Source organism: Anopheles coustani, chromosome 2 (assembly GCF_943734705.1).
Source record: "Anopheles coustani chromosome 2, idAnoCousDA_361_x.2, whole genome shotgun sequence".
Taxonomy (NCBI): Eukaryota; Metazoa; Arthropoda; class Insecta; order Diptera; family Culicidae; genus Anopheles; species Anopheles coustani.
This window is the reverse complement of record NC_071289.1, coordinates 18,874,520-18,892,504: the sequence shown is the minus strand read 5'-3', so window position 1 is coordinate 18,892,504 and position 17,985 is coordinate 18,874,520. Positions and strand designations below refer to the sequence as shown.

The 17,985-nt window shown below is 48.1% G+C and overlaps 1 protein-coding gene across 1 annotated transcript in view; it reads left to right on the top strand.

Moving 5' to 3' along the window:
* Positions 1-337: 337 nt before the first annotated feature.
* Positions 338-17,985, top strand: part of LOC131263703 (unconventional myosin-Ia-like) — a 32,621-nt gene continuing 14,973 nt past the window's right edge. The window contains 1 exon segment of the mRNA XM_058265949.1: positions 338-491. Within this exon segment, the coding sequence (XP_058121932.1) occupies positions 338-491 (154 nt within the window).

Below are 17,985 nucleotides of genomic sequence, written 5' to 3'. Positions count from 1 at the left end.
AAAGTAGAAGCGAATGAGGAAGAGAAGAAGCGAAGGAACGACGCCGAATACCGATTTCTCGACCCGATAATTACCGAACCACCTAATCGTAGGGTTTAGCGCCACGATACACACAAGGAATAAAAAAAGGGAAAAGAAATCACACAATCGAAGCCGAAATTAACATCGACGAAAAAAGTTATAGTAATCCCATCCATCCTTCGGGTCACGGTGTCAAAGCTTACGTGAAGGTGCTTTTGGTTTTGGGAAATTAAAATTGAGAAAGAAAAAGTTAAACCGTGTAGTGTAAACGCTTGCCCGATGACCCTGGATTGCGGTTCGTGAAGCACCTGCGCATATGGTGTTAGTGGAAGCGAGGGAGTGTGCGAGCGAGCGTCAAGATTGTGCCTCACCGAGCAAGATGGCCACCCTAGGCCTGTCGAAGGTGTTCATCCTGGACAAGTACTTTACCGAGCTGCAGAAGTTCTGGGAAACGGAGAAGAAGCTGCAAGGTAAGAACCGGAGATCCGGTATGCGACTCCGAACTGCGGGGTCGGTTTCGTTTTCAGAGGCAAGGCAATGCAATGGTGTTGCGCAAGTAGCGTACAGATTGGACGCTCTGACATTTCAGAATCATCTAGAATTGAGAATGAGACCCTCCACTGAAGACTAAATAATGTTTTCACTAATGTAAAACCATCGGAGAAGACCTAACCCATAGTCGCCACTTATTCGTTTCGACATCACTGACGGCTTCGACCTCTTCATGACGAGCAAAATGGCGTTCTTGAGTGTATTGCTTCTTTCCACACCGAACGCTTAGCTCCTCCGGAAAAGGTTGTAATGGCAAAGGACCGCTTCCATTGCGCCTCCACCATCGGGCCTAATGACGCACGCCATTAATTTCGAAACGAAATTATGCTATTTATATCGTAGCTCATGAAAATGATGCTTTAACTGGTGCGATGGCTCCCGGGAACCGGGTTTTAAGAGACCGATGGAGCCCTACCCCTAAACGGCAAGTGCAAGTGAGCAGCCAATTAATGAACGGTTGCTGCTGGTTTGTCTTGTTTTCGGTTGCTCTTCGCTGTTTTGGGAACCAACCTTTACGAAACCGCTAGAAAAACAACAGAAAAATAGATACCGACTGGGAAGATGTCAACTAAGAAATTGGTGGTAGAACCAGATAACGATCGGTACTGGGGATGGCAATTCAACTAATTGCTTTTTATTGTGCCCACGATGTTGCTTTACACATCGTGGTGGTAGTTAAAATAAAGTGTTTATTCGCGCACCGGTCACTGGGAATGTTTTGTTGAAGTATTCCAGCAGCTCTTGGGCATTAAAATAGGGTGTAAAACTGCGACTTTGTTGTTACGTCAAACAAAGACAAATAAAAATAAAACAGAAAATTGGAGACATTTTGGAAAAAGAAAAATAGAAAAAGCCCAGAATAAAGAAAACATAAACTGCTAAAGCAAGAAAATACTCATTGGGAAAATCCTGTTTGTAATTTGGAATATCAATTTTAAATTATACCGGTCCATTAAGGGCTTACAAGATGTTTTCCTGTTGTAAAGAATAGATGATTCGTATTTCCAAGTAAAGTCATTTAATTCATTTGTGACTTTTGATAATTCTAACAATTTCAATTTGTTGCTTCCCTCGTAAACATCTTATATTTCACTCATGCTATTTGTTTTGCTCGTTAATAAAAGTCGGGACCGTATATGCGAACATGATCCAATGTCGCCGGTTGATAAATGTATTTTCTCGCTGACGGTTAACCTATCACGCGAAACGTTCATCTTCTACGGTTGCAGCTGCAGTTGCAGTGTTTTTTTTTTCTTCATTTACCACAGTGCCGCCTGAGGCACTTAAGGGCTGTTCGCCTTCTATCATCACAATTGGGCGCTTCGATGAGTAAGCTATAATATTCTGCGCTGTCTCGAGACGGACGTCATGCTGTGCCATTTGATGAGCTCAATTCGCCTTCGTCGGTACATCGTCTGGCATTGATGCAACTTCTTTTCATGCTTTTCAAAAAACCTTCGAGGGTGGAGCTGAAAGATGCACTTTAAACAACGGAAGGTACAAAGAAGGTGCCTGGTTAGACGGAACGAAGAGGTGAATGGTTTGGCATTCAAATCAGCCGCAAATGATCGTCTTCGGCAGTGGAATGCGAACTCCGCTGGAGTCCGGTTGCCGATGTTTGCCGCTGGCAGGATTTCTAATTATTGCTCCGATCGGATCCCTTATCAAACGATCGCATTTCTTTCCTCAAATTTATGTGTCTTTGTGTGTCCATTTGCTGGCGTGGCGTCAAGGTGAGATGCCCCGCCGGTTCGGCTGCAGTTTTCCATTGAATTTCGACGCAACTCCATTGCGATAGAACGAAATGCTCGAAGAAAGGGAAAAACATCGTTCCGTAAATTATAACTTATGCGCGCTCGGTTCATTTTTGGTCCTCCGTTTCGAGCGCGACTCCATGATGGCCAGAACCTTGAACTGCGGTAGATTGGGAAGTCCGCCATTCTTTCTCTCCGTCCCCGGGCTCGGATGGTTTGCGTCGACCCTGAGCTGCGCTCGGAGGAGGTTCTTCTTCGACCACGGGATGGTTGTTTTTGTTTTTTGCCCACTCCCCGGATTCCGGCGATTCTTATCCTTTTATTTTCCTTTTGCTTTTTCCATCCTTTTGCGAAATGGGGTTTCGATTCGCGCGTGATCGTCGTCGGACGGTTGCGTTGTTTGTTTTTTTTTTTTTTTTTTGCGAGAAAAACCATCTTTCTTGTCCGGTTCTTGCGCTCCCGGTGGTTTCGGTGTCGGCTCGGTTGTCGGATGAAAATAGTTTTCAATGTCAATGGGATGTTCGGGCAAGGAGTATTATTTAATGATAAAGGACAAGAAATAACAAAGAAAGATCGAAAGAAAACAGGTAACAGGAAGGTTACATATTTATGAATTTAACTTCACTTTTGAGTATCGATAAATATTGTGTTAGTTATTTGTTTCAATAACAACATTCGTGCTGAAATAGTCGTCATACTATTTATTTGTTAAACACATGAAACATTAGCAACTGCATGCAAACATCCTCGACCCATGGTTGATTGTGTTGGTCTGTACGAGACGTGGCAATGTGCTCAAACCACTCTCGCGTACGTTGATTACTTTTGCGCCGTTTCGCCATACAACGCGCGCCGAGAAAGAGCTCGACGAAAGCTCAAGCGACGAACCCGTGCGGCAATAATGGTACGGAAAGAAGATAAACAGGACAACGTCGGTGGTTGGCGGTGGTCTTCCTCAACGTTGATGTCGTGGCTGTCGATGTTCCGATTTCATGTTTGGAACTTGATTTCCCCTCGCTGCACCATCTCCCCGAGCCGTTCTGTAACAGGATGGAACAGAATTTATCGTGGCATTCTTTGGGGAATCGCTGGTAAGTGGGTTGACGGGGGCCACCCGTTGCTCCCCGCCACCAGTTTACCGATGCATCCAATTGAACGGCCAATGGCACCGGGCGGGGAACGATTTGGCGCGCAATGGACGCGTCGTGGTTTCGGCGTTTGGTTCGCGCGTTGTCGTCCTTCGTTTCCGTTTTCCAAGAACTGCATGCTGCAAGTGTTTGACGTGCCCGTGCATGTGCAACGGGGGTGAGGACAGGAGTGACTGGGGCCGGTACCGACAAACGGGTGAAAAACGATCCTCCGAGCGAGCGGAAACATTTGTGTGTGGCTTGGGCAAACGGATAAAAATGTCTGCCGCAGCAATGATGTTTATGCAATGATTTGTGGTGGCCATTTTGCGCTGCGTTCCTTTGCGCTCCCGGTCGCGGTAGGGTGGTATTTTGAATTTTTTATTTCGTCTTTTACTCCCGACAGGGCTGCACCCCTCCCTCCCTCACCCTGTTTGCCACCGGGCCATTGTGTCGCATCGGTTCGCAGCCAGAAATGTTGACGCAATGAAGCTGCAGTTTGTGCGTCATGTTTTTGCTCACATTTATTTACATCCCGCTGCTGTTCGCTGGATGTTTTCTTTCTATCAAACGATCGTGCTGTTGCAGCGGAAGACCACCGCAAATTACACACACACACAAGTTCCCCATCGTATTGCTTTGTTTACCGAAGAAACGACTCGCCTCAAGAAGGACCGAACCGCGAGTTCGGCTTTATTTTCGTCCCGCAGTCTCCGGCGAATGTGTTGTTCAAATTCCACACACAACACAGAAAGATCCGCCCCATCTCCACCGCTTCCTCCACCGTTCGGGGAATGCATGAGTGCGCCACTGTTGGGGAAACGACGTCGGGGAAACAAATCGAAAAGAATTCTCACACAGAGCAAATTATATTCATACATAATTTACGCTCGTCGCCTCGTCGGTACAAAACAACAGAAAAAGGAAGCGTTCTTTTTGTGTTCGTTTCTCTTCCCCACCTTTCCGCACGTTTGAAAGGCGTATCAAATTTCAATTCTCTAATTAAATCTGGCCACTCGATCGGTTCGCTTTGAGCCATTCGGTAGGTTTTCCCTTTTCCTGCTCGCCTTCTGCTGCCAACTTATTGTTAATTTTTCCGGAGCGTTATTTTATGTTCTCTTTTTGAAAAAAAAAAACTGGAATACATTTCATTAGCTTCCTTTATTGAGAATGCGGACCCCATGCATCTTGAGATTTGGTCGTTTTTTTTTTCTTCGAACCACTGTGAAATTCGTGGACAAAACAATCTTCTGAAAAACGTAAATGGTACATTGCCCCGGGAGCTCACTCACTGTTAAAGGTTTCAAGCACAATCAATTGTTGGTGAACTTTTACATCGCCTTTTGTTCGCCAAACGTAGAAGGAAACCCTTTCAAACGACACCCACTCGGTGAAAAACGGACCCAAACGATCGCTTTCAATTTCGCAGCCAAGCTCTGGCGTCGAATTTTTGTTTCGACGTGCCGCAGTGGTTCGTCCACTGACGCCCGCAAGTTCACTGTACTAACCCACTTCCCTCGTGCGGTTTTTGCTTGGAAACTCAATAGCCCCCAGTGTACGGCTTCCACAGCATTCGCGACGCCGATGTGCTTGCTTTACCGTGGGTTCTTTTATGTTTTGCCTCGACGAGTCTCCTCCAGCGAATAGAAACGTCTGATCCCTGGAGGGAGTGTACAAACCCGTGAATGTCCACCGAACGACCACCAAACCAAATCCCCTAACCACACACCCCAGTCGGCCCGGGGAAGTCTCGCTGCTTTGGAAAGGGTTGGGGTGGCGCACTTTTTCATTTAACTTCTTTTCACTTCCCTCCAACGACGCCCGAGCCAAGCGAGAAGTGATTGTTTCGGGAGGTGCTTGATGCTGGTTGGCAGCAACAGACCGGGAGGCGAAAAAATGGTTTGTCACGATTTCCCACTCCACTGGGACTCGGGGCGCTTAGAGGCTTAAGGTTTTTCTTCAGGATGTTCCAAACACGCTTTGACCAACAGCTCGAGGGATCGATTAGAAGCCGCTTCCAAATGGTAAACCTTTCCAATCGAGCTTTGGCTTTCGTTTGCCCGAAGCATTCGGTAGGAGAATACTATATTAAACTCTTCTTTTCTATCTCGTTATTAATTGTTTTTTTTTATAAACTGGTCGATAGTCAAACACTCTTCTTTATGGCTGACATTTATCGCGGTTTAATATTACTTGAAACCCCATTCAACTCCGAAATAAACCCCTCTGAAGACAGGTGGTCAATAAAACGGTTTATCCGGCCATCGTTTCAAACTTATAAAACGCTCATCGGCGCGTAATGCTGCTTCAGTTTATTTAGCACTTTACTGCACAAATCTCAATAAAAAACTTTCCGCCAAAGCAAATACAACAACTGAAGGCAGTTAAAAGAATCCCTCGCGAGGTCCGTCCGATGGCTGCATTATGTGGCGGGATATAAATTAAACTGCAACTGGTTCGTAAAATTAACCAAAAAGAATACAGTAAAATGCAGCTACCACTCCCCACATAAAAACATACACACATACATGGATACGGACACTTAGGTCGGCACATGCCAGTGGTCGTAAAAATGCTCGAGTGCCGAATTCAAAACGAAAATTTATTTTTATTGCAAATTTCCTAAAGGGAAAAATGTGCAGTCGCCGTCGTCGTCGCCGTTTGAACGAGCTCTGCACAAACCTCCATCGACCGTTTGCAGTGAGTGCAGTGACTTCTGTTGCTCCGAGGCAACTTCTGCGCGTCCACCAACATCGGTAGGAATGTGGAATCTGGATTCGAATGGGGTTTTACGTTTTGCGGAGTTCAAATCGCGCAACGCTGCCTAGCACCGTAGAGGAAGGGAGACGGAGTGTTTGTGGTGGAGCACTGCTTGCCAAATGAACGGGCAAAAGGCACATTGATACATCGAGCGAACTCGGACTGGGCTGTTCTTATTGCCTCACAGGTCAATTTATGTATTTATGAGATGGTAACACTCCGGTGGTAAATTTCTGCCATTTTGCTTCCCATTGCACAGCCTTCACTCAAGCTGTGAACGTTTTGTCGATCTCTTGGGCGCATCGAACGAGATATTCCTGCGACGTTCGAACGGGACGGGACCCTAAAAGCCTAAGCGCAAAAGCCACACGTTCGGCTTCGGTGGCCACAAACGGAAACGCAACCAAACCGAAGCCGACCATCTCGGTCGACCATTTTGCGCTTACTTTCCCCTTTTCCCGGTGCGGTGAGTTTTCTATTCAAGCGAGCGCGAGCCAGCCACCGGCCGGGAACGCCAGGCCGGGCAGCAAAACGTGTAATCATCATAAAACTTGCCCTGGATGATGCGATCCCGAGAAGGAGAGCGACGGAGAAAACGGGGAAAAGATGGCGAACGGCGACGACTAAACCAAACACACAACCTTGCGCCCGCGAGAGGTCTTGCCCGCGAGTGGACGGATAAACGATGGCGTTTTATTCATGCTCTTTTCCTTTCCTCCCCACCCCGGCCTGTCTTCACCCGGAATAGCCGTCTGCGTCATCGCAAGAAGTGGATCATCTGGGTGGCGACGGTGAAAACCTCCAGAAGACGCGATTCCTGTTGATCATCGGTCGCAATGGCGCTTCGCGTTTCGGGGTGAAGAAAGAATTTTAATTACACCCTTCCCCACACGGAACGGCTGCTTTCATCGGGGAAAGGTTTCCCGTGTAGGGAAACTCCCTCCGTTTTTTTTTGTTTTCATTTTGGGAGATCGCCGTCGATATTACGCCGTCGGATCCGTAATGTCGGGTTGACCATAAATATCGAGCCTACCAAAAATTCCCCACAAATCTTTGCTTCCTTCTACGGCCCCGCTGTATTGGCTTTTATCACGCAGACGGAGGGCCCATTATGGAAGAAATGGGTGCCTTTGGAACGTCCACTCTAATGCAATGGCCACCGTTTGACTGGCAGCTTCCGGTGCGTCATCGATCAACGTCAACGTTTCCTCGGGTACACAATGTTGCCGAATCATTTAATCATCTTTTGATTGTGTGCCTTGTTTATTAAAGTCCTTCCAGAGGGAAAAGCAGGCACCAGGGAGGGAGATAGCTTTCCATCGGGTTCCTAATTATCGTGCTGGTTCTTATCATGCAGGATTTTTATATTAACTTTTATTGCTCGGTGTGTACGTCTTTAATGTCTCGGGAGAAATTAATGCTATTCAAAACCCTTCATCTCTATGTCACCAACTGTACGGCTTCGCTCATGCTTAGCACGTGTGGTACGGCTTTTCATCCTCCCCCTTTCCTTGCCTCCTCCTGCTGTAAGCGACGAGCGAGATGAGCGCTTCAAATTGAATTAACGAAGAATGATAATTTGAACATAATTGCTGCGGAATGGGATAAACCTAACCGAGCGGGGAAGCGAAAGAGACGACCCGGCGGGGCAAGGATTCCAGGAAATCTTCCATCACACTGACAGGTGACGGTGGCAATTGTCGGCGGAGTGCCCGCGATGCGATTTCTGCCCGATTAGCGTCCGACTCGGAAGCGCGCGACTCATGCGCACGCGAAGTTATCCTCATTTTACCGTTCTGAGCTGGGGTGTCTGAGTATAGAGCTTGTGAAGATCGCCCCCCCCCCCCGGAATGGAGAAGATAGCACAAAGGATGGGTAGGGCTTTCGCCGTGCCGAGGAATGCACACCGAGGCATGCTCCGTACGCAGCCACGTCGCCGATTAACAGTCGACAATCCGCCATTAACGTGCGCCCCCAAAAGCGGATCATTTGCCGATGACAGATGACTGACAGTCGGTTATCGTGTGCGTGCGAAACAAGACGCGATCGCTCGTACCGGTCGGCTCGTTCCCCCAGCGAGCGAAAGATAAAAGACTTCAACGAGGTTCGCGGACGACGAACCCGCGTGTTTGTTTCTTTCCAATCGGTAGCGTTTTTGATGAAACCCGATGATGGTGATGATGATATCGTTGTTTGATCGACGGACCTGTTATTCGGTGGAGAAACGAGCAACGCTACAGCCTCCTTCAAGAACCCTCAAACACTACACACCATTAGGCTTTGTTAGGAAAATTAATCTCCTGTTGAAAACCCCGTTATCCAGCAAACGACCGTCGCGTTTCGAAACAACTCTTTGACCTGTTTTCACATCTAATGGGCGTCCTTTGTTCGTCACCTGCTTTGCATACTTTCGATTCTGCTTAAAACAATGCCGACGTCACACCAACGGAAAAGAAATATGGGTGAAAACTATCTCCATCGCCGGGCGAGCCGAACTAACAAGCGATCGTTTATAATAAGGATTATCTTCCGCCGCGAAACGAGTTTCTGCCCCGGCACGGTGTTCGGAGAAAGATATTGATCTGGTTGCAAACGCGCACACATAGGCACCGATAAACCGACCGACATGAAACGAAAACATGGCTCGCATTGGAGTTTGTTCGAGGGGGAATTCGTGGTCTGGGCTAGTCTCTTGATCCCTAAAAGAGTAGTTAGAGGAGATTTTCTTCATTTTTTATAACTAGGGATTTAAACGAGGGTTGATCGTGCCCTATGAAAGAGAAGAAAAACCAGTTGGAAAGAAAGAGTTGGGCTTGTTGGAAGGTTTATTATACTTATTTTCCTTTCGGGAGCTACAAGCGTTAGTTCCTGAAAACGAGTTCCCAACGGCAAGCTCGACCTTCGGGCGGAGAAGGAAAAGATGGACAGAAATTTTATGTTCAATCAATCAAAAAGTCGAAATTATTTATCACGTCTTGCTTTGTGAAGAATCAAACCCTCAAGTCATGGAGCGATGGTTTCGATCGAGCTTGCCCCAACAACAGCAGAAGAACAAATTTCCCGCCCATCGCAACTGCCCTGCTGGGACTCTGTTGGATGAGTTTATTTTATTTCCCCCCTTTTTTCCCAAACCTGTAATATTCGAGCTTTGGGATTGAGTTTGTTTTTCTTCTTCTTTCCGCTTCCCGCTTTTCCTGGTCCTCGAGAATCAAACTCGTTCGTCGTGCACGGACTGATTTGTGTTTATTTGCTGGTCGATTTGCTTTTCCGAACTGCTTCCTGCCGCCCTCTTCGCGTCCCCATATAGTGCGATTGAAATCAGGTTCGGCGTTGCGTCCGTCGTCGACGAAGTGACAAACCTTTAACCAGCCCGATCAAAGAAAACCCGTTTTTCGGGAACGGAAGGTGTGAGAAAGGTAGCAAACTTTGCGGTGGACTTTCCGCGGGACGGGATCTGTGAGGAATCGGGCATGCTGACCGCTGTTGACGAGAACAAGTCAAATGTTTTGATGGGGTCGTTTATTTTGTTTCGATCGTTTTTTTCCGCTCCGTAGAGAACGCCGGAGAGAAAGCGGGAGCAGAAGAGGGAAAATGGCAGTAGTGGTGGTGGTGGTGGTGAACTGTTGGAACTTTCTTCCCCGGGCGGTGCCGGCGGTTGGGAAAGCTGCCCGAACCTGCCCGGCCCGGTATGCATATGTGCTATTATTTGCATAAATTACTATCGATTCGTTAAATTAATCGTATCGATTTTTCAAATCTAGCAACGGCCAAGCTGACGTGTCTTATGGCCAACGGTGTGCGATCGTGCGTGACCACACCGGCCAACGCACCCCGGAGGCTGTTGCGACGAAGATCGGACCGATTGGAAAAGGAAAGAAGGAGCCTTTGGTCGCGAAGAGGTTGTTGATTTGTTTTATTTCATTGGTTCGTTAACCGAAGCAGTTGTTGACATCCGTGGGCTTGACGCTTGACGAGACCGGGGTTCCTTTTCTTGACATGTTCTCGACGCGACAAGTGGACGAGTAGAAAGAGGCTGTTTTTTTATTGACACACAGTGAGAGACGCTTATTTTATAGAGAAACTCGATATAGAATTTCCAATAAAGAATTCAAAGCGATATAGAAATTAAAATGATTAAAACTGCGTCATTGAAACAGAAAAGTTCGTCACTTGATGTAGTTTAAATTCGTAGAAATTGGCAATTGAATAAAATACGGTCCAGTTTTACTCTCTTTAATGCGAAAAATTATGCCATACTGTAACAAAGCCGGAGCAGATCTTGAATTCGCAACGGAAAGACGCAAAAAGACTCAACAATCAACCGCAAACACGCACAAACACACGCCACCGGGGATGGAAAAACTCGTCCCGTTGTCTCCGAATGGGCGTTTGGGAAAGGGGGGGGGGGGAGCCCCCCCCCCCCCCAAAAACATCGCCAAAAATAAAACTGGAGGCTGCTGACTGTAATTTCACGCGCCAATTTATTGCGCGCTGGCCTCGCGAAGCCGGTGGTGATTAATTGATGACACTGGGACAAACACCGGGGGCCCCCCGTGGCGTGTGTTTTCCTCCAGTTTTCCCTTTCCCTACCCTTCTACTGTACGCTTGTTATTTTATAACACACCGTGTACGCGTGTATGTGTGTGTGTTTTGGTTCTTTTCGCGCTATTTTTCGCGTCCCGAGGTATTGTTGACCCCATCGGGGAAGGAAACTCCAGAAGAAAATGGAGCCGAACGGTGTCCAATTTCGGCAGGTGCCGAAATCGTTAATTTGTAGCCTCTCGCGTCTCCCCGTCTCTTGTGCTGGCGATGGCCGCTCCTCTGTACGCTGTTCGGTTCGGATCGAATTTGCGCGCCTCGTTGGGTCGTTCTGTTTGCCATTTTGTTTGTCCATTCGCGCGCTCCACTGCCGCAACGCTCCGCATGGGTTAATTTTCCGCTTCGTGAGGAGCTGGAAGACGAGCTTATTTTTAAAATTAGGCCCCGGCCCATCCTTCATTTTCCGTTCGGTGGCGTGAATGATGCGCGTGGGGAATTAAATCTGGAGCGTAGCGACGGACCGCGGGGAAATGTGGAAACGAATTCCCAACGCCGTTGAGCGGTGCTTTTCGCGGCGTTCCTAATTGGCCTCCGCGAGGAAAACAACGCCGCGGGACCGCGTATTAGCCGGCCCAACCTACTTGTCAATAATTCCGCTCCGACTCGGAGGGCCGATCCGAAATCGATCGATCGATCAATCCCGCGAACCCTTTTCCCGAAATCCCGAAAACAACAAATCTTCCCCTCTTTCGGGTCGCTTGTTAGCTTCTCTCCGTTTTAATAGCTCGTCCGGTTCGGATTTGAGCGGCCGGTCCGTATATGGTTGCGTCGAAAATTGCGCGTCCATCAAGTCCGCGCTGGCAGGTGAATTGGGCCCTTGGGAGTCCACCGGGAGCTCCCGGGGATGACATATTTTACGTCGTCGACTCCGTTATCCCACCCCTCTAGGTCGGTTCTCCTTCCCCGTGGACAAACGGAGGGTTTTTGCGCTTCAAAAAGGCCAACAGGATTAAACCGCGTGCGTGAAAGCCAACCTCTCGGGATGTCGGTTTTTCGGCTGCGGCGTTGCGTGCGGCGTTATCGGCACAAAAGAACGAAGGTTTTCTTCGTTCGGACGCCCTCAGGGCGAGTTCGGGTTGGCTGTCGATCCACTTGTCCGTGCGCTGTGGCTTGTTGTCCCGCGGTCTCGGTTTTATTTTATCCCAATTAACCTTATCCACAAGGGGTCTTGGGCATCTCTCCCCCTCTCTCTTTCTCGAGAGGTTTCAATAGGCCACGTTAATCTTGCCCGAACCATCTCGGAGCCCCCTCGAAGAGAACATTGATGATGATCGGTTTGTGAACTCGCTCGACGTGCTCCACAAAAACCGGCTCTGGGGAAGAAAAATCGTTGCGTTTCTGGAGCTCCACCGTGTATGGTCGATCAATCGTTCCGGGGTCGTTCGTTTTATTTTTTTCCTTTTCCAACCCTGCGTGATACCTCTGGAAAATGATGTGATCGAACGGTGAAGATCACTTTTCGATCGACGCAATGCAAAAGAAACATTCGAAACAGGGCGTCGGTGCGCCGTCTTCCGAATTCTTCCCGGTCGGGAAGGGGGTGGGTTTGCCGCCGATTCCCTTCGCTCCCTTAATCCATCAGGTTAGTCTTCAGAAAGTAACACCGCTCCTCCTTCTAGCCTCAACCCATCTTCTACGCAGTTCAAAACCTGAACGTCACCAGTGAAACGGGATTTGGCGTTGGCTCGATGAGGCTCTCTTTCTGCGTTTCGTTCGAAAGCCCTCAGGAGCCTCTCCCGTGCCCCGCTTTCATATCTTTTACCCACTTTCATTCGCATCTTTCTTTCCCCCACGGTGAAGTTTTGGCGTTGACCTACGCGTTGTCGAACAAAGCGTTTGCGCATTTGCCGGTCGAAGATGTGAGGCTCAAATTAAGAACGCACCGTTCGACGCGGGCCCTTTTCTGTCTCGGCTTTATACGTTTTTCGTTTGGTGATGCACTGTGAGGAAGGTTATTAGCCCTACTAATGATTACCATTAGAGAAAGAACACTCTGGTCTCTTTACTTTGATTTGTTCTACAGCCAGCGGGAGGTTAAGCCATGTTTAATACAAAGTAAAAAACTCGCTGGCTTTTAATTTTAGAAAGAACAAAGAATAAATCTTCTCATAAACTGAGTCAAACGCTTGAATGTAATGTTTTTGCACCTGTTTAATAATGTGGTCCTATTCTTACAGTTTGAATGTTTTCATTCATTGATAATTTTCTCCAAAGAACGTAATCTAGTTTTTCCCCTTTTTTCTGCTTCATAAAGTAAAGCAACAAACTAACTGATCTGCTCTGGTTTGATGTTTTCTTGTTTCTCTCTACCGTCGCTCGGAAGCAAAAGCGATCTTTAATGAGCAGCAAAGTGATTAGTTTTCTTAATAATATGACCGCTTCGTTCCAACGTTGCTACCGGGCATTGCGGGAACGGTTGAACAACGTTGATTAAGCTTTAACAAAAAAAAAAGAAAGAGAAGTGGCGGAAATAGTGGAACAGTAATGGCCTATGGTCGTTAGATAAACCAGTGGTGCTGTTTTTAATTGTCAAAATTTTCCGGCAAGAAAAACACTCCGTTTGAACCTGTTTCAGGTAGATGACCTGGTGTGTTTTCTTACTGCGCTTAAAAGTATTTATCGGTTGTTTTATTCGGTTCATCTATTTATGAAGATAATGAATTTACATGAGCTTTTTCCACACCTGGTGTAAGTCGTAGTACAAGAAAAAATACTTGAGTTAAGCGTACTTAATCGTTCCGTTACGCTTCAACGATGAGCAACTCAAGATCAGTAAGAAAAATGCTCCTCGAGAAACAATAATGAACTTTACGGTGAGTGTGTGTGCTTTTGAGATGTTTTCCATGGCATAATGTTGGCAACACTTGTACAGTTATGCGATGGATAGAAATCATGCAGTTTTTACCGATAAGATAAATTTTATTAAAATCCCTCCGATTCGATATGAGCAAGCTCAAAACAAATGTCCTCCGACGATGGGGTGTCGTATATCTCACACGCATCGTTTATGACCACTTCGCACAACCACACACACACACACACATACAAAAGGTGAGAGGAAACTCATCACCGTCCGTTTACAGCGCGGTCGCTAAATTATGCCGCCGTACGGTGGAAATGATGGCCACCATCAGTTATACGATTATTATCGCCATCCAACCTTTTTGCCAGCTGCAATCTGCATTTCCTGACCATCCCCGGTGTGGCCACTAAGGGTGTGATTCGTCCATCGATGGGTGGCCTTTTGCTCCGCGGCCCCTGGTCAACCATCTTCCGCTGGTTGAACCTTCCCGAGTCAGTCTTGCGGTTAGTCCGAGCTTCGGAGGAATGAAGCCTTCAGCAAAGGCGTTGCCGTAAGTCGCGATGGATTATAGCTGAACACTCACACGATGGCGGACACGTTGCTGGAGTTGGTCGACCCCCCCTGGCATCAAGCCCTCCCTTCAGCATACGCTGGCAAAGGCGCACTTTTCCAATCCATTAGCGCACCTCGTTCAAAGATTCGTCACACGTTGCGGTTCGAAAGGTTATTTTGTGCTTCTTCCACGCATGAGCCGATCGTTCGATCACCCGTTTTATGAGGTGAGGCTATCGACTTGCCGAGGCTGCCAATGGGCTGCTTAAAACGAGCATTCAACTTCAATGTTAACGGTTAACATGCGAAAGCTTACCTCATCTTAATACATTCAATTTACTTTACTGATTACGAAGCTGATTTAAACTATCGAACGTTCTTACCAAAGGAATATTTTACTTGTTTGTAAACAGATTTACTCAAAATATAAATAATAAGTTAGATAAGCAAACTTCCTCCGAAGAGGCACAGTTGATGTAACAGGTCTTGACGGCGGGTAACGGTTGGTTCAAGAATATTTTCCAAGAAATCAAAAGCTCGCATGGGGTCCTTACCTTTAGAGGCGTTGATGTTTTCAATTATAGCAAAACTCCACCTCCTTCCCCACTGTTTCATCGTTTGCGTCAGTACTCAGTCGAAATGATTCCTTCCCGGGATCAAAATGGAACGAAGATCCGCCCGGGATGGCACGAACAGCTGTACGATCGCCTTTGTTCGTTTGTTCTCTGAATCACTCCAGCTATATCTGGTCGAAGAACCTACCCTTCCTCGGGGCCGGTTATGGCAGGGCCTCGGTAAGGCTTTTTCTCCACACCGGATGACGAATGTCCTACTTCCAGAGATGCATTCCAGATGTGAACAATATGCTCACGCGTCCTCTTCTGCGAGGAACCGTCCTGGTCCCAGGTGTAGAAAGTGCATTCAGCCACCTCTTGTTTTTCTTATGCTGTCCATCACAACCATACCTGAATCGGTAGTTGCAAGAGCTCGTGGTAGAAAGTGTCGGTAGGAATTTGTCTTGGAATCTCCGGTTATCTCCGATGGCCTGTGTCCACGCGCAGATGTGTTTGATGGAGATGTAAATTTAATTAACCACCATTACCAACCATCAACGATTCGTCACAAGTTTCCAGGCGTTTTCTTGTTTTTCCAACCACACTTGAGAAAAATTCCATTGAACTCACTCTACGCTCAAGGTGTTGTGAAGTTAAATTTAGATTGGATATAACCTTAAGCATTGAAGAAGACAAACGAACCAACATCGCCGTGTTGGAGCTCTCGGTGCTCATTAGACCCTTCAGGGGGATTTTAAGAAGCCTATACCAGGGTACCCAACCGTTTTCTAGACGTGTGCCATTTCCAGCAGCCTTAGGAAAACGGACCCAACCAGCCAACTCCATCGGGGCGGCAGCACCGGTCGCCAGCTGTTCCGCTGCATTCGTTGATTGCGTATTAAGGTGAGGCGAAAAAGCGCTGGTAATTAGCTTTGAGTCTGTATATCCCACCGGCTTTCTAGCTTTCTTTCAAGCATGGAGTGGACCCTCGTCCCCTCGCGAGCCCTCTCACCGGGCGTCGTGGTAGGCTTCGTTTCCATGTTTGTTCTTCGTCCGCTGTAACGGAATGCATGTACGGAAGAATGAACTTACCGAGCCAGAACCAGTTTGAACTACGGTGGAAAGGGCCTCATGGGGGAGACAGGGAGAAGGACGGGAGAATCACTAGACAAGCAAATGCTAGTTCCATGGCTCCACGTTTCGATGCCCGTTCGGTTGGGAGGTTTGGTTTTTTGTGACGGACAACAAATTGTTTCTCGTCCCGTCCAGCCCTCGCATCGAACCGTGATGGCAGATAAACCCCGCATTATCTGAGATTTTATCCAACGAAAAGCGACATGTGCAGCGGGCTGGAATTGAGGTCAACCGGGGCTCTAGAATGGTACTCCGGCTTCCCCCTGGAGGAGGGACTCCGTTAACAGCTCATTTTGTGCGCAAATCTCATACATTACGACTCCGGTGTGTTCGGTTTTCACGTCGTTCCATCCGTCTCCCGAAATAGTGACGGGAAACTCCCGGTGTCACCAGCCCCGAAACAAAAACCCCGTCACCATTTCCTCCACCAGGGTGCGGTGCGGTTCGTTTGTTCGCACACTGTCCGCACAAATGAGCCGACGTAAAACATATCATTACGCGTTTATGTTTATAATAAACCCGTTAATGGAAAACTAGCACGAAACCGGGTGATCGGAAATGTGGCGCGCCTCAGAGCACGGTGGGCAGCCGGAGTGGAGTGCGAATTGCAATACCACACACCATTTACCGGCAGGGTCCTCCAGGAGTCGAGTTGGGCTCAGGTATGTGTGTATGTTGGCTAGCTTTCATTTCCAATCGTCGCGAACGAAGAAATCTTTTCGACAGAAACGCCAGAGCGATATCTGGAGTTGGTGCGCAAAAACGCATAAACAAGAGGCATGCCCAAAAGCCCCGCAAGAATGGGGAGTGCGCAGTTGGAGAAAAAGGCCAGGAGCCCGTGAGCAACAATCCGAAGTCAATTATTTCGTAATGCTTATTTACGAAATGACGGCCTTCGGCGAGAGGCGACCCATCGCGTTTTGGGCTCCCGAAGGTGTGCTGCTCGCTGGTTTTCCTACAACACAACCAACTGCCAGCTTCAGCTGTGATTATCATAACGGGAAACCATTCGGGGCCACCGTTTGAGAGGCTGCAAGAGGCGCGGGGTTGGTGCCACAGCCGGCTGATGGTCACGATTCGGTGATTTCCGCAAATTGGTCCCCGTTTGGGCGTGAGGGTGAAAGGATGGGAGCGAGCTGGAACCCGGGTGTCACACTACACCTACCTCTTGCCGACTTCCTGGGTCTTCAAAGATGCACTGGAGACGTCACCCAATGTCGCCGTTGAACCAGATAAGCTCGGTGTGCTCAATATCGCGGAGATCTCTCGGCTGGGACAATGGGTCGTCGAATCGCTCTAGAAATGATCACACACCCCGGGCTCACGCTAGCTCCACCGACTAGTTCCTGGTCCGGAGCACATGTTCCGAGCACATTCCGGCCATTCTCGTACGATCCGCCAGTATCATTTCATTCTCACCTTCCTGGACGTGAGCTCCAGGTGGTGTTATTTGAGAATTTTAATGATATAATAAGATTAAGATCACCCTCCATGCGTTCTTCTTCCTCCGGTTCTTCATCTCCCGTGGCACAGCTTGCCTTCATTCACGTACCAAGGGCAGGGCAGGACCACTGTAGCCACCTGGAGAGCTACTCCGGCCGTAATTATCTGCTCGCGTATGTGCCGTGCGTTTTGATGAGCCTTGCGTTGGCTGGAGCTGAATGAAATTGCGGCATTGGGCATAGCATGTTCCTGCCACGGTTCGCGGACATATCGGGATCTGGATCAGTGCAGCTCCACCGCCATCACCACCACCACTGCCGCTCATTCACCGGTTTTTCGGACCGCAAGTACGAAGCAACTACACGCAAGCGCGATCGATTCCGTCAATCGGGCCCGCCCATCGATGATGGCGTGCACTGACTGCGTCTTTCCCCCGCCCCGACCCACTGGGGCGGTTATTATCCCGCTCCGTTTTCCGGGCTCTTTCTTTTGAACTTTTTCTCCACGAATCCACTTGGGCTTAATTTGTCCAGTTACCGTCCGGAGCGTTCGGTTTTCGCCCTTATCTTGTCCGGGAATCTTTTCTCCGCGCCTCTCGCAAACTCCCAAATTAGTCTGACGTGAACATGCGTGCCGAGGTTAACATACGGGGCTGAATGAAGATCAGAATATTACTCCGAGCCCTC